At 35.3% G+C, this 17727-nt stretch overlaps 2 protein-coding genes across 2 annotated transcripts; one reads left to right on the top strand and one right to left on the bottom strand.

Moving 5' to 3' along the window:
- Positions 1–972: 972 nt before the first annotated feature.
- LOC145074098 (uncharacterized) lies at positions 973–2663 on the top strand. Its single transcript, XM_079020523.1, has 4 exons — positions 973–1022; positions 1111–1263; positions 1341–1590; positions 1658–2663. The coding sequence occupies exons 1-4, from the start codon at positions 984–986 to the stop codon at positions 2251–2253; spliced, it is 1038 nt and encodes a 345-aa protein (XP_078876649.1). The 5' UTR covers positions 973–983; the 3' UTR covers positions 2254–2663.
- A 3108-nt stretch (positions 2664–5771) lies between these two features.
- Positions 5772–8721, bottom strand: LOC145075440 (uncharacterized). The gene is made up of 5 exons (XM_079021688.1): positions 8704–8721; positions 8180–8392; positions 6850–7535; positions 6391–6750; positions 5772–6312 (listed from the first exon to the last, which is right to left on the bottom strand). The coding sequence occupies exons 1-5, from the start codon at positions 8719–8721 to the stop codon at positions 5856–5858; spliced, it is 1734 nt and encodes a 577-aa protein (XP_078877814.1). The 3' UTR covers positions 5772–5855.
- Positions 8722–17727: the final 9006 nt, after the last annotated feature.

The following is a 17727-nucleotide window of genomic DNA, read 5'->3' as shown; positions in this document are numbered from 1 at the left end:
TTGATGAAGATAATTTGTTAGATGATCCAGAGGTTGATATGAAGAACTTTCACCTCAACATTGACAAAGAGGTGGAGTGGGTTGGAAGTTTTCCTGATGATCGAGATGAAGCAGTAGAAGGTGATGAAGAATTAGAGGTTATAAACACTGAAGAATTTGTATCTGCATCTTCATCAGATGAGGGTGAAGCTAGTAAAAAAAGGAAGAAGATAAGAGATTTACGAAGAGCACATAAGAATGAAGCAGCTGCTGTCAAAGATCCATTTTACATCCACCAGACTTTTAGCACAGCCAAGGAAGTTAAACAACAAATTTATCTTCATTCCATACAGAGTAGAAGGGAGTTAGACTTCGTCAAGAATGACAAAAATAGGATTAGAGTGGTTTGCAAAGGGACAATACCAAACCTTGGGATATTAGAAACAGGTGGGATCAGCGAAAGTAATGACAAAGTGGGACCAAGTCAAAAGAAAAAGAAAGTGAAAGATGGTTCTATTCATAAATGCCCATGGGTCCTACTAGTGAGTAAGTGGAAAAAAGACATTAACTGGACTGTTAAGACCTATGAAAAGCAACATACGTGCCTTCAAACAAGGAAAATTAGGGCATGTAACTACAAGTTTCTCTCTGAACAGATTGTTGACACAGTGGAGGCAAACCCAGAAATACCACTTAGAGCATTACGTGAGATGCTTAAGAAGAAATACCAGCTTGGATTGTCAGACATGAAATTTCATAGGGCGAAAACGAAAGCCCTGGAATCAATTAGGGGAGATTTTGCTGCTCAGTACTCATGTCTAAGAGACTACTTACAGGAGGTGCAGAGTAGAAATCCAAACACCACAGTCAAACTTCAAGTGCAAAGTGAACCATGTTATGCATCTGAGACCAGGGTATTTGAACGAGTATACATTTGTCTTGGTCCACTGAAAAGTGGATTTGCAGCAGGGAAAAGAGATTTACTAAGGCTTGATGGTGCATTCATGAAGGGTCCATACCATGGTATGATCCTGACAGCAGTGGTATGTGCATAATCATATTTTAGTATTTGATTAATGTTTGACCATAGTTAATTGTTTGCTTATTACTGTGTTTGACATGATAATTCAGGGTTTAGATGGGAACAATTGCACATACCCTTTGGCATATGCAGTTGTTGAAGCAGAGAACTTTAATTCATGGACCTGGTTTTTAACTAACTTAGGAGATGATCTTGGTTTGTATGCAAACTCCAACTTCACTTTCATATCAGATAGACAGAAGGTAAATAAATTTCTCCATTCATTTTCACATGCATGTTTTACAATTCAATAAGCAACTTCACTCTTTTGATAATTTAGGGGTTATTGCCTGCACTTGAGAAACTTTTCCCAGCAGCAGAGCATAGATATTGCCTAAGGCATCTTCATGAGAACATGAAACGTAAATGGAGGGGCAAGGAATTCAAGGATTGTCTTTGGAAATGTGCAACATGTACCACCATACCACAATTCAACAGTGCCATGGAAGAACTAAAGAAACTTAACAGTGAAGCATATGACTGGCTTAATTCTATTCCACCTAAGCACTGGTCCAGATCCCACTTCTCAGGTATATAATATTATGTTTATAAGTGTATAATTTTTAAATATAATCTAATACAGTTGTGTTTTATTAGGGAGGGCACATTGTGATGCTGTGTTGAATAATATGTGTGAGAGTTTGAATAGCAAGATAGTGAAGGGTCGTGATAAGCCAATTATCAGTTGCTTGGAGTTTATTAGGGAGTATATCATGAGGAAAATTGTCATGGTTCAAAAAGAAATTGATAAAGCTAATGGCCCATTAACTCCTACAACCACTAAGACCCTTGAAAAAATTAAAGAAAGGGCAGCACAGTGTAGGGCAGTGTTCTGTGGCAATGGGAAGTACCAGGTTACAAGTGAAGGTACTAATCAGTATGTGGTTAATATGGACCAACAAACTTGTTCATGTAATAGGTGGGAACTGACAGGCATACCCTGCAAACATAGTATAGCAGCTATATGGGATATGAGGCTCAACAATGAAAATGTTGGAATACCTGAGACATGGGTACACCCAACTTATTGGCTCAAGACATGGAAAGAAATGTATGTCTTCAAAGTTGAACCTATTAATGGGAGGTTATTGTGGGAAAAAAGCACATGTCTTACCAAGTTGATACCACCAAAGTATCGTGTCCCTATTGGCAGACCAAAAAAAAAAGAGAAGAAGATCTGCAACAGAAGATGATGGAGTGTCCACAAAATGGAAATCTGTAACATGCACAAAATGTGGAAATGTGGGCCATAATGGAAGGACCTGCAAGGGACAATCACAGACTGGGAATGGAACAGGAGAAGGTGCAGCAGGGAATACAACAGGAGAAGGTGCAGCAGGTAGCAGTGGTGGTGTACAAAATGGAGTTGGGAACAAAGGAAAAAGCCCCATGCTTTGAGAATTTGTAGTTTGGTATCATGATCATGAAGGATAACTATGTTTTTGTTAGGCATTTATTGCCATATTACTTTGTTGTTATGTGTTGTATTTTGATACTTTGTTGCTGTGTAGGATAACTATTTGTATGCCATAAGACTATGTTGTTATTTTGGATGTCCCTTTATGTTAATGGTCAATGGTTATCTTGGATATTTTAGAGTTTTTGTCCTTTTTAATTGTTATATTGGATGCTAGTATTGAATGGTATATTGCATATGTTGCAAATACCACATTTTCATTAAAATTTGAACACCAACTGATAACACCACATTATGATTACACAATATATTGCAACTAAAATTGAAATTTTTTTGTTAATACAAATAACATTACAAAGAGTCTCCATTACAATATACACATACCAAAATACTAACAACTTCATTACTTAACCTACACTTTATATATAAGGACTGAAACAAAAAAAAACCCAGCTAATAACTAGGTAAAGCTTCAATTTGCGATTTTGTTCTTCAAGTTTCATCCTAAACGCCATACAATCACAGTCCTGATCATAATCATTCACCCATCCTATGAACTGCATAATGGTCCCTGAACCAATTAAAGTAGATGAAGAATTAGGGCAAAATTAGAGAAGACAAAGAACGAAAATTAAAATCATTAACCTTACCTTTACTGTACAAGCATAATAGAGTTTCCCAGGGTTTCTTTTGCTATAAGATGTGCGAATCACTGCAGTGGCTCCACAATTGCATTTAATATCGATCATTGTTATGTATTTGGAAGAAATCGATCGAACGAGGGGAAGAGACGAACGAGGGGAAGAGACGAACGAGAGGATACAGAGGAAAAGAGGGTTGCAGTGTTCTTTATAAGATTTAAGGTGTAACGGCATTAAATATGGACACAAACCCTAAAAAGACGAAAATGCCCCTGCGTGCAAGGCACGTGGGTAGCTTAAACGGAAGGAGTTAACAATTAACGTGTATAGGGACCAACCATGCAAGATAAATAACAACGAGGGACTGCACGAGTTAAATTTTGGAAATAGGGACTAAACATGCTTTCTGGCATGTGCACGAGGGACCAACGGTGTAATTTACCCTTATCTTTAACTTGTATTGGACTATTTTTTTATTCGATTATACCTTAAATGAATTCGGTGCCTATTAAAACATAAAATGTGAGCTTTTGAAAATTTGATTTGTATATATTTTGTTGTCTAAAACATTAAGGTGGTTCACTCGAAGTTTTTAAGGTGGGTCACAATTTATAATTATTTAAAAACTCTTACAAAAGATGATAAAAAGATGGGTCAAGTGACCCACCTTCTATACACATAGACTGGCCAAGGAATTTACATTGTTTCTAACATGAATGATAAAATCAATACATTGCTTGCAAATTTAACATCAAATACACCTCTTAAATTCACAGCCAAAACAAAATGAAACTTATACACTTTACCAATCAATGCTACAATTTTGGAGTGTACATCTACACAAAATATTACTTGCAAGACTCCTTACTTGGCTACACTCAAACTCAATCAAAATCAAATCAGTTTTTATAAATAATAATAATAATAATAATAATAATAATAATACAAAAAGATATATCTTCTACCATTTCTTTACCGTTTCTGGATCTTCAGCCAAAGAAGAAGGTTGTTGCCCTTCTCTATCCTTGTAACGATCGCAGCCTCGTTTCTTCTTCTTCCATTTGATTTCAAGCAGCAAAACAGCCTCCTCACCATCATTCTTTTTCATTCCTTCCTGTGAAACATCGAACCCAAACAGCCACTTAAGCCTTATCGAATTCTGCCAAAAAAAAAAAAAAAGGAGCTGCCGGAGAAGCCCCCATCCACTTACCTGCTACCGATTGGAGCAAAACACCTCATCGCACTTCCCTTTTTCCCCGTCGCAAAATTACCGACTAACACCCTACTGCGGTTTCTGTCGCTTCAGTCGAACCAACCCTCGCCCCTCGTACATCTTCCTCGCATTTCCTTCGCAACCCGCTACCGAGACTGAAGCAAGCATCCGAGAAGCTGCTTGATCAGCTCCTCGCTGCATCCACCGAGACCACAGCAGCTTCGCTGCTTCTCCCCTTTCAGTCCCGTTGAACCCCGAAGACGGCGATCCTTATCGCAATCGATCACTGAAACCTCGTGCCGCCTGCAAAGCCTTCGTGCTTCCCTTTCATCATCTTCGTTCGCGCTCCCTTCTGGCCCGCCGATTGTTCCTTCGCATCTCCCATTCATCCGTGTTCGACTGCTTTTGTTCGTATCTTTCCGTTTCTTTTGCCCGATCAAACAAGGAAACGGGGGCTTAAAAGCCCTAATTTCATTGAGTTTTTAACTATAACAGAGTCCTTTGAAAAAATATTTACTATATTGGGTTTCTTTCAAAAATATTTACCAAAATGGTATTTTTTTCATTTCTTTTTTTACTTTTCAGTTTTCTTTTCAGTTTTTTTATTATAAATACTTTATTTTATTTTTTTTTTTTCTCTTTTATTTCTTCTTTTTAATGTTATATATATATATATATATATATATATATATATATATATATATATATTAAATAACAACTTTTATTTTAGTTTTTTTATTACCTTTTCTACTGTTTTTTAACAGTTTTTTTTATCTTTTTTTTTTGTGTTCTTTTTAAATATTCATTTTTCTTATACCATCTTTTGACCATCAAATTTTAGTCATCATAAATTAAAAACACAATATATTTTAAGGTACAAAAACTCTAACATTTACATACAATGTTTTTAAGATAAAAAAACTCAACATAGTTTGTTACAAAAAAAAACACCACAAAACAACTTCAACATTGTTTATTACAAAAAGAAAAACATCACAATTTGCTTAAACTTGAACCGGTAACAAATCCTTACCTGTAAAAAAAGAAAAAAAATAATAAAAGAATAATCACAACAAATACCATAAAAATATATTTTTTAAACTACCTTGGCATAGACGGACATCGTTTTCGATTATGTCCCGGTTGCCTATAAATTCCACAAAGATTGACATTTCTTCCTTCTTTAATATCCATACCATTTTTTAGTCTTGTTGAACGAGGACGGCCTTTTTTATTTCGTAATAGTTCTAAATTTGGAAGTAATTCATTAAATGGTGATTGTGGCCAATACGCTTCATGAGGAAGCGGGGAGAACTCAGATGCCCAAGTAGCACAATAGTATTCAATCGAGTAACATTTATCAACATATTGCCAACTATTCAAAGAGAGTTTGGCACATGCACTCAAGACATGAGAATAAGGATATTTAAATACCTCCCATTTACCACATGTGCAAGTTTTTTGTTCCAAATTAACTACTTGCACATTTCGACCTCTTTGAGTTATCAACTCAAATATACCTTTTTATCGGTTAAAAGATCTTAAGGAATGTGCACTTGCTTTTGCCATCAAAGCTACTTGTTTTACAACAACATGTGGAGTATGTGTATCTCCATTAGCTTGAGAACTAGATCCTAAAGGACGTCTCACATCAAAATAATGCACCATTCTATAGAATGTTAGTTGCACACAAGCTGTGATTGGTAAAAAACGAGCACCTTTAAGTACACTGTTGAAAATCTCTGACAAATTTGTTGTGAGCAACCCATATCTCCTTCCACCATCATGTGCAAGTGTCCATCTATTAAGTGGATGACTCTCCAACCATTCTCGAGCACGTGGATTTAACTTCCCAATTTCTTCCATGATGGAGTTGAACTTTCGAATTTGATTCTGACTCCCGGCACGATAAGCTAAAGCTTTCAATTCTGAATTACGAAACTTGTCATAAAAGTTGTTGATGAAATGTCGTAAACAATACCTTCAGAAAAAATAATGTAAGTTAATGAAGCAAGTTATTGAAATGTCATAAAAGAATACTTCAAAAATATAACAATACCTATGAAAACCACGTGGCTCTAACCATGGAGATCCATGCTCATTGACAGCCTTAAGAATTCCACCATGACGATCAGATATTAGACATATGCCTTCACGGTCTTTTACCACATGATTCTTGACATGAGAAAGAAACCAATCCCAAGTATCATAAGATTCATTTTCTACAATAGCAAATGCAAGTGGCAAAATTTGATTATTACCATCAACTCCCATTGCAATCAACATCTTAACCTTGTATTTTCCATACAAGTGTGTACCATCAATGCTAATCACCGGTCGACAATAGTGAAACCCTTTGATAGAGGGAGCAAAAGCCCAAAAAACACGCCTAAATTCAACTTCATTCACATCAGTCGATCTTGAAACACACCATTCAACTATAGTTCCTGGATTGAACTTTTGAAGTGCGCCTAGATATTTTGGTAAAGCGACATAAGAGTCTTCTTAGTTTCCAAACACATGTTCAATTGCTTTTTGCTTCCCAACCCAAAGCTTCTTATATGAAGGAGTATAGCCCAATGTTTCAACTATTTCAGCTCTTAAAGCCGGAATGCTGATAGAAGGTTGCTCTTTTATAAGGTGTCTAGTTTCCATAGCAATCAAGCTTGCATCTAGGTTCGGATGGTCTTGAGAAAGCTTATAGTGTAAACAAGTATGTGGACCAGTATATGATGTGATTTCAAAATAACCACTACGTTTACGTTTACTTGCATGAAGTCTCCATTTGCAACCAGATTGTAAGTACAACTTGCATCTTAGAGTCCAAATAGTTGGGCGTGACTCAATGACCTCAAATTGTCTATGTGTCCTAATGCTATGTATTTTGATTGCTCTAACAAGTTCCTCTTTATCCTTGAAAGAATCTTTTCCCAACTCTTGCGTAAAATCATTATTACTCATTGATTGTGTCACAATCCAATTGTCATCAATAGTCAAATTTGTTCCTTCCATATTAGTAAAAGTTGAAGGCACTTCAACATTATTATCAAAAGATGCTTCCTCATCATATTTATCTCCAATTTCATCTTCCAATATTTCATTTAACTCAATTTCATTGTCTATATTCATCACATTAGTCACAACAGCAGCTTGAGAGATTATAGAAAAAATTTCATTGTCAATCATGTCTATTATAGAATTCATCTACAAAACAAACAAAAACAAATTTTACAATTTTACTCTTAATTTTTTTAACAATCATAAAAAAATATTGATTTGCATGTTATCTTCATATTTTGTGTCTTCACATTCTTTTACACACATACATACATATTTAATATCACCAACATATAATATTCAATTAAATTATCAATGAGTAGCAAAACATAAATAATATTAAAATGAAAATATTTATGGCTATCTTTTAATACCATTTGTCTAATTGAAAAGAAACCAAACTTCAAAAATTGTCCAAAACAAGGGCATAAATGTAATTTCCAATGTAACCAAAGAGCAAAAAAGCATGGTGCTGTGATGTTTGATGCATTAGGTTAATATTCATATTTACGTTATGTATGTTCTAAACATATATAATCACAGTTAAGCTAACAAATCAAGTCAATAATGAAGAAGAAACATAAAAGCAAAAAGCAAAAAAAAAAAAAAAGATTTCAAAAACTAAAGAGAGGATGAACAAGATCTAACAACAAAAAGCTTCAACGGAAAAAAAAAATGTAACATGATGGATGATGGCACTGCAGCAGGGATGTCAAACAGAAGATGAAGGCCGATTTTTTTATTCTCTAAAAATTAAACAAAAAAGGTGCAGAATAATCAAAATCTCATACCTTGAATGGAGGAAGGGTGGAACCGTGGAAGAAGTTGCAGGTTTGATCGTCGGCGATGGATGGACTAGGTTGCAGGTGGCCGGCGATGGTGGATGTGGGACAGCCGACAGTGACCAAACAATGGTGGAGCCCTAATTGTCGTTTACGTTTTTTTGTTTTTTCTTTCTGTTTGTATTTCCCTCCAGGCAATACAATAAAACGTGTTTTTTTTTTCTAAATAAAAATATTACTTTTCAATCTAAAGTAATACCATTATGGTAAATATTTTTGAATGAACCCTATTATGGTAAATAGTTTTTCTAAAGACTCTATTCCGGTTAAAAAGTCAATTTCATTTAGCTTGTGAAATGACCAAACTAACCTCCTTATTAAATCATATATTCAAAATCAGACCCAACCCTAAACATTGAACCCATTTATTCAAAAATAGCCCCTCCCATGGAGATTCTTAACAAAATCAATCTAATTCCCAAACTTAAATTCCATTTAAACCATTTTCAGCCCCTTAATTGATTTATTTTTACCAAAATAGTCCTATTCATTATATTAAATTACCAAACAGCCCCTATAGTTTATTGAAGTTACAAAACAACCCTATAGTGTAAACTCATTACAAAACGGTCTGAAAGTATTTCAAAGTTCAAGAATTGTGGATTAGCAGTTTCTCATGACGAGTTTCTCAAAAATAAATGAATTCGAACAAATGGAACTCACGTTTTACGGGTGAGTGCCTACGGCCCTTTTTTAACAAGGTAACATATCGTTACATATAAACTAGTATAAGCTTTTCGTAAACATATTATGGTTATTTTATCATGAGATAACTAGTCCACACAACAAATGCTACATGATACAAAAATATATTAGTTTTATGTGACCTTGTATATCATAACAAGCATGTTATAAAACTTTGTAATATTTCAAGGATTCAAGCTATTACTATTGATGTATATTTATATGTTTAAAAACATAAAGTTTATACATGTACATATGTTTATTTCTTTGAAACATACATCTTGATAAAGCGAGTATATTACACTTTTACATAAATACCAAGCATACTCGGCTTTTATAAACTTTATACAATGAAATTCGTTATGCCTACTATAAACTTTTCGTATACGTATTATGTTTGTTTTATCGTGAAATAACTAGTCCACACAACAAATGCTACACGATACAAAAATATATGATTTTTATGTGACCTCGTATATTATAACAAGCATGTTATAAAACTTTGTAGGATTTCAAGGATTCAAGCTATTACTATTCATGTATATTTATATGTTTAAAAACATAAAGTTTATACATGTACATATGTTCATTTCTTTGAAACATACATCTTTATAAAGTGAGTATATTACACTTTTACATAAATACCAAGCATACTCGGATTTTATAAACTTTATACAATGAAATTCATTATGCCTAGTGACTTAAACACAATCAAGTTAGGGCTGAGAGCTATTCACATACTTTTTAGTTAAGGTATTTTTAATGAGACTATATTCAACAGCTGTGACAACCCGATATTTCGAGACAATGTAATGTAAAACCAATCAAATTAAGGTCAAAATATAACTTTCCTAAAATCTTATTTGGGTTAAATAAAGTAGTAGGAATCGTATCAAGGTTTTCGTACATATAAAGAACCCTAAAATCCGAGATATAACAAAGAAGTTATGACCAACCGAAGATTCTCGGCAAAACCGGCATCACCGAATAAACAAAAGACGCGAAGTTTCAATACAATAGTTTTTAGCCTTAAGTATCTAAATGAAAGTTATAGATAACCTCAAACCGTGAGCGTACATAAAAAGAACGTCCAAATCTGACTTCGTATGAGAAAGTTATGATTTTTCCAAGATTCGGGTATAGCAATAGACAGCTAAAAACTCGAAATAGAGCTCGAGATACTTTTGACCAAAACAACCTAAATGAGAATCTAAGGTCTCAACATTAGTAGCGCAACGGCGAAAAGTCTGACGAAAACGGACACCGGATGAAGAAGTTATGGATTTTTAACGGACTTTTCGTGTCCCGGCCCGTTAAAAATAAATAATTAAAAATAAAGTCAAAATTTTCCAATGAAGTCTAAACGAGAGTTGTAGATAACATTTTCAGCTACGCGTGCATATAAAGAACGTCGAAAACGGAGCTCGTATGCGAAAGTTACGGATTTTACAAGTTTGGGGTCCAAAATCCGAGGCTGTCAGGCCCCCACGACGTGGCACAAGCTTGCCGCGACCCGGCAAGTGACTGAGGGCGTCCAATCAATGGAAGAGGATAGGTTTGACTCCCCACGACGTGGCCATCACTTGCTACGGCGTGGCACACCCTAAAAATGCCCCTATAAGTAGATTTCAAGGGCTCCGAGCTCCATTGCTCAGTTCCTTTCTTTCTCGCGCCGAAAGTATGCGTTTAAGCCCCCGAGACCCTCCCAAAGCCCCGGTTTTCACCTTCAAGTCCTGAAGGAAGGTTTTTTGTTCCCGAGATTCCCGAGATTTCCCGCGTTTTCAACTCTTCCTGTCGAAGTTCTGCTCGGTTTTCGTCTCGCTTTCTTCAATCAATCAAGTGAGTTCATACCCCTATAATCCACACTTTTAAATGTTTTATAAATGTTTTTATATGCTTTTAGGGGGGGGGGGAATACAAGTAAAACACACGATGATTATCGTATTTCATTATACACTTTTTATCAACGGAATCACATGTGATTTATAACTATTATAAAGAAACTTCCGTATGCAAAATGTATCACGATAACATCATATCTTTTGAAATGAAAAGTGTTGTTATTATTGTATAAATCAAACACACTGCTTATACTGTATATATATGTGTCCATCTTAGGCACTACAAAAATTATACCTTTCATAACAAGCGAACATTTCACTAGGGATTATTATACAAACGAGACGCACTTTTACAAAACTATAATAAGTATAGTTTTGTGAGAACATCACGAACTTTTATATACTAGAAATACTATTGAAAGGAGATACATTCATATACAAGAATAAACGAACATTTTCATAGATACTTCAAATAGTTTTCACAAACGTTTTTACATGTTAAAACACTTTTATAAACTGTCTTACAAACTGTATGTTTCCTTTTTGAATATGTTATAGTTGTGCTTCAAACAAATGTTTTCTCACACTTAAATTGTCTTGTCAAACGGTTTTCGAATCGATTTATAAACTGACATCAAGTCATAAATTCTTATTTATTAAACTTTTCAAAAGTTTTACAAAACTTCTTTTATGCTTTTATATTATAAAATGCATTCCTCTATATGTATAGTTATATAAGAAATGTTTAAAATACTTAGGAAGGCTATCCACCCTGTTTCCTTTTTCCTCGATTTGGATGTGGTCTGGTGGGATATCGGGTACTCCTCCGAAGGTCGTTTAAATATTAGTTATATATCATGTATACATATATGGTCATAAATGTTCCATCAGTTAATTTAGTTCCGATACTCTTGGGTAGCAATGGTGTATAAACCTACTTGGACACTCATTAATTACATTATAGTAAACTATTATAGGAATAGTTTAGAGTAAACAAAACATTATCCCTACTACAGGAAATTACACCGGAGTCAGTTCATTCATGAGTCTAGACTACATGTTATATGAAAGAATACTTTTACTTGAATACTTATACATGAATACTTTTACATAGACATTATATGGCAAATTACTATTACATGTTATATGTCTAGATACTGTTATATCGTTCGCCTTTCTATCTTTACCTTGTGATACAATCACATCATCGACGAGATAGATTGGAGTTTATATCCTAGTACCAAAGGATACTTTAAGGGACTAACCATTCCGAGAACCCCTGCTAGCTACAGAGGTAAATGAACAATTTACGGATGTTTTAGGTTGATACCACCGCGGGTATACATAAGGGACTAACTATTCCTAAACCCGGCTGTTAGCAACTGAGGTAAATGAACAATCTACGGATGTTTTAGGTTGATACCATTTCAGGTATACTTAAGGGACTAACTAATAAGAGTTAAACAAGGAAAAACCGTCACATTTTCAAGAGATGCGTACTTTCAAAACAGTCAGGTCTGGGTAAAAGACTACTTTCAAAACATTCGGGTCTTGGTAGAAGACTACTTTTATACTAGTAGGAAATATGGGATTTTCTAGAGTTTTCATACTTATACTAAATGTTTCATCAATCATTCACCAGTCTTTCATATCAACTAATCAAAGCAATGACATTAAATACTTATGAACTCACCAGCTTAAATGTTGATCTACTCTTTCAAAATAACTTGTATTCTCAGGTTACAAATAAGACAGGTGTCGATGCAAGGTTTAGAGAAGACGGAGCAGTCAAGACTTGTCTTTTATTTTGATCAGTTATCATGTTGTCTTGTACTATGAAAGAAAACACTTGTAACTAAAATTATACTATTAATGCAATGGATGATGTTGTTGCTTGTTTACTACTTTACATTTGTTGTGATGCATACATGACGTCCTCCGCCCCAGAACGTTTCCGCCGTTCTCGGTTTTGGGGTGTGACAACAGCTGAGTCTAAACACTTAGCATAATCACACTACTATAACCATTAATCTTCAGAGCGAGATACATATGTATAGATCTATATGGGGTTGACATCCCCACCTGCACTTGCTAGCTACAACCTCAACCGATCAATCGAAGCGGGTGATATGTGTCTATAATTGTTACTATAACGTCCAATGAATTGTTGTAGGGGGTACATTCAGTCACATGGCTCGGTTATAGGACTCACTATAAACATTAACTGGAATCTCCCTCTCTCTCTCACTACAGACCATGGGTTTGGTTACTTTCAAAACTATTTTAAGTATGTAATTAATTATGTAACAATACAGTTTGGTTTTCGACGACATTCAAAGATTCATTACAAACATTTTTAACTTTTAAGTATGAATTTACATATACAAAAGATACATTTTGGCTTTCAGATACTCATTATAAACATAGTTTTAAGTATGGATTTACTTATACAAAATTACATTTTTGCTTTTAAAGTCTCATTGCAAACACAGTATTAACTGTTGTTATACATAAAAAGAAAATACTTTTTAGACTTTTTAAAAGTATTATTGTTGTTAGCAGAAAGCCTATAACTATCACCAACCTTCTATTGACCCTCAAAACTACATGTATTCTCAGGAAATAACTAAACAGACATTCAAGACGGATTGGATTATAGGTGACCTAGTTTACTTGTGGTTGTATTATATACATATCCTGTTAAGTCAATTAATGTACTATTCTTATTTGTAAAAACCTTGTATTAAAATAACAAGATGGAACACGAATCATATTTTTGTTTATTGTTGTACTTTTGTTGTATATTCAGATTACCTATGATCCGTGAACTTATTCGTATAGTCCTGCGTATTCCGCCGCCTCGGCCGGGGGTGAGTCATTCAAAAACAATTTCGAGTTCAGACTGTATTACATGAACAATTTGGAGTTAAGAGAGATATTCTTGATGAAATTGGATGAAACGAGGGAAGATACGCTTCAATGCTTGACCAGGGGTTTAGAATTCAAATTTGACCATCATGTCCTTGAAATTTTTACCCTTAAGAGGAAAACCACAAAATCTTTGGGTTATTCACAAAGATGCCAACCACATATTTGTTGAGATCAAAGGTTTAGATTTTTCATTTTATTTTTTTAAACTGCTTTTTAACTAGATTATATTAGCAAAAGTCTTATTTTGAATTTTATGAAAAAAACATCAACACTGTTACTTTATTACCAAAAAAAACCTTCATCAAAATTAAAGTTCATAAAACCAACTCAAAAAAATTTCTCAATAACCAAGTCTAATGAAAACTCTACGACATAACCAAAATGGTATCCTTACTAAACATAGACTAAATATAACTACCCAATAGACCCCATCCTCACTAAGCTAACAAACTATGCTACATGTACCAATGCAAGGCAAACAAGAAGCAAAGAAACAAGTGGCAACATATGCAAAGTGAGCTAACCATAAGTACAGTGTTATGGAATTCACATATCCCAAATAGGTCAAACAAAACATCTTGTAATCACCGATTCAAACAATCACATAGCATGGCATCAAATATATCATATAATGTAACACCTGGAACCATGTGGAGCAATTGTAAGGAATGAATCCCATTTGAGGACTAGACACGACGTATTGGAGGAACCAACACAATGTATCTAGTTGAGGAAAAGTGTGGTTCTCATTAAGGTCAACACATTGTGTTGGTGTCTAAACATAAAGTGTTGGAAGTTGGGAAGAAAATCCTAATTTTTAGAATGTTGCACTTGTTGATGGGTTTTAGCCATAAGAACTTTCCTATGTGCGCATGCAAAACCCTAATGCTCGGATCTAGGCTTTCTAATAAACATGCTTTGAATCCAAGACTTCTAATTACTAATTAGGTTAAATAACAACATTGAAACAGATCTAGAATCATACCTTTGAGTTCCTTGTTGATCTTGAGGTCTTGGAGCTTCTAGAGTCACAAATGTCACTCCTCTAATGGCTTACAAACACCAAAGCAAGAAGAATGATTTAGGAGAGAGGAAAGGGGAGGAATTTCGACCAGAGGTTCCTTACTTTAGGTCAAGTGTCGAATTCCATCAGCCATGGGGTCTATTTATACTTGTAGACTCCTTAAGGATTACAGATAAGTCCCTATCAGATAATCTTCTCTTAAGGCTATCCAAATCCATTCCTAGATAACTCTAATGGACGATTTTAGCTATCCTAATCCTCTTAGAATTCGTCCACAGTATATCCAAATGGATTTACAGTCTAAAGCTTAACTATCAAACAATTGACAGTTTATACCCCTTTATTTAATTAATCTCTTTAAGTCACCAAATTAATTCTAATTAATTCTATGACTTATATTAATCAAATAACAAATATATTATTCATTATATTATTCCCATAATATATTAATAATATTTACTCTCTCTTATTAAATCATCCTATCAAGTTGCTATGGCGAAGGCAACCCAAAAGGACCATGCACAACCGGATATAGTTACAGCCTTAGACACTATTCCAACAGTCTCCCACTTGGATAAGTCTAGTAACTATACAAGTACAATTCGGTTTGCAATCGTAGCTCTCAAAGACGCTGTCAACTCTGATCTAATCAATCTTGTCCTTTAGATAAGGGAACGTACAGTCCTCTATTAGATATCATGCTGACAATCCTATGGAATGGTTAGTCAAGCATTTAGGTTTCTCGATCTCTGATTTATTTGACATAGAACTTAATCGAACACATCAATTCAGTTCTGACCGGGCCCGGCACATAAGTCAAATCAAATCATCGAGCGGCCGAGATATCGCTTTTACCTTCTTAGATAAAAGTTACAGATAAACTTTGACTTATATGCATTTACTTATTCATTTACCAACTATACACAACAATACGTTTTATAACATCAAGTTACTGATGCGTTTTCGTATTATCAATGTACAATCAATTAACAAATAATAAACCATATATCTAGGTTTTAAGACTATATGATATTATCGTCTTGCGATCACCTTTTATATCTTATTCCATAAGGTGATTCCAGCAAGCGCGGGTTTATTCCAATGCTCAAAACTAGTTCATAAGCACTCATGAACGTTGCAGCAATCCTTTGCTATGTCTAACACCATTTAGACATTCTACACACCAATTCATGACAATCTTCTTTCATATCTACTTCCAATATATGAACGATTGTGGACCATTTGAACAATTCTATTATTCCTAATAATTTCAATTATTCTGGAAGTCAAAACATGCAAAGTGAAACAATAGCTAAACAATTAACATAAGATAGTAACATTACTCATAAATAAAACTCCTTTATTTAATCATCAAAATGTTAATTACATTTATCTATTACACGTTTCTAAAACTATCTAATCTATGCTAATATCATCCTTCAGCCCAATACTCCTAGCATGCTGCAAGTGCTTAACCCTACTCAGTCCCTTCGTAAGCGGATCTGCTGGGTTATCTTCTGATGATATCCTCTTAACTACAAGTTGTCCTTCTTCTACATGATGTCTAATAAAGTGATACTTTCTGTCGATATGTCTTGATCTACCATGATCCCTCGGTTCCTTGGTTAAGGCAACCGCACCTTTGTTATCACAGAAAATCTCCATTGGCTCCTTTATGGCAGGTACGACTCCAAGATCACCGATGAAGTTCTTTAGCCATATTTCCTCCTTCGACGCTTCGCTCGCTGCAATGTACTCTGATTCGCACGTTGAATCAGCTACGGTTTCCTGCTTGGAACTTTTCCATGTCACTGCTCCTCCATTTAGGGTAAAGACCCAGCCCGACTGCGAACGGTAGTTGTCCCTGTCGGTTTGAAAACCGGCGTCACTATACCCTCGCACCTTCAAGTCATCACTTCCTCCGAGGACTAAGAACCATTCCTTCGTCCTCCGAAGGTACTTAAGGATATTCTTCACCGCAATCCAATGTGCTTTGCCAGGATTCCCTTGATATCTGCTAACCATGCTCAAAGCGAAGGCTACATCCGGTCGAGTACAAGTCATAGCGTACATGATTGAGCCAACTGCGGAAGCGTATGGTACTCGGCTCATTTCTGCTATCTCAGCTTCGGTACTCGGACTTTGAGTCTTACTCAACTTGGCATTACTTTGTATCGGTAGTTCTCCCTTCTTTGAGTTTTCCATATTAAAACGTTTTAGTACCTTCTCTAAGTAAGTATTCTGACTAAGTCCAATTAGTCTCTTACTTCTTTCTCTTACTATCCTTATTCCCAAAATGTAAGAAGCCTCTCCGAGGTCCTTCATAGCGAAACACTTCCCGAGCCAGGACTTTACCTCCTGCAGAGTCGGGATGTCGTTTCCTATGAGTAATATGTCATCGACATATAGAACGAGGAAGCTTACTATACTCCCACTGGCTTTGACATATACACAAGATTCGTCTTCGCTTCGTACAAATCCAAACTCTTTGACTTTCTCATCGAAACAAAGATTCCATCTGCGAGATGCTTGCTTAAGTCCATAAATGCACTTCTCAAGCTTACACACTCTATCCGGATGCTTCGGATCCACAAACCCCTCTGGCTGAGCCATGTAAACATCCTCAGCCAACTTTCCGTTAAGGAAAGCGGTCTTGACATCCATTTGCCAAATCTCATAATCATGAAATGCGGCAATTGCTAACATCACTCTAATAGATTTAATCTTCGCAACTGGTGAGAAGGTCTCATCATAGTCAACTCCGGGAGTTTGAGTAAAGCCCTTCGCGACCAATCGCGCTTTATATGTGTGTACGTTCCCATCCACGTCGGTCTTCTTCTTGAAGATCCATTTGCACCCAACGGTCTTACGTCCGGGCACGTAATCAACCAAATTCCAAACTTGGTTATCATACATGGATTGGATCTCGCTATCCATTGCCTCTTTCCACTTTACAGACTCCGGGCCTGCCATGGCTTCCTTGTAGCTATTAGGTTCATCAAGATTTACTAGTGTAC

This window comes from Lactuca serriola, chromosome 9, assembly GCF_051521515.1.
Source record: "Lactuca serriola cultivar US96UC23 chromosome 9, Lser_US96UC23_V15, whole genome shotgun sequence".
In the NCBI taxonomy this organism is placed as follows: Eukaryota; Viridiplantae; Streptophyta; class Magnoliopsida; order Asterales; family Asteraceae; genus Lactuca; species Lactuca serriola.
The sequence above is the reverse complement of the archived record's forward strand: the minus strand, read 5'-3'. Positions and strand labels throughout refer to the sequence as shown.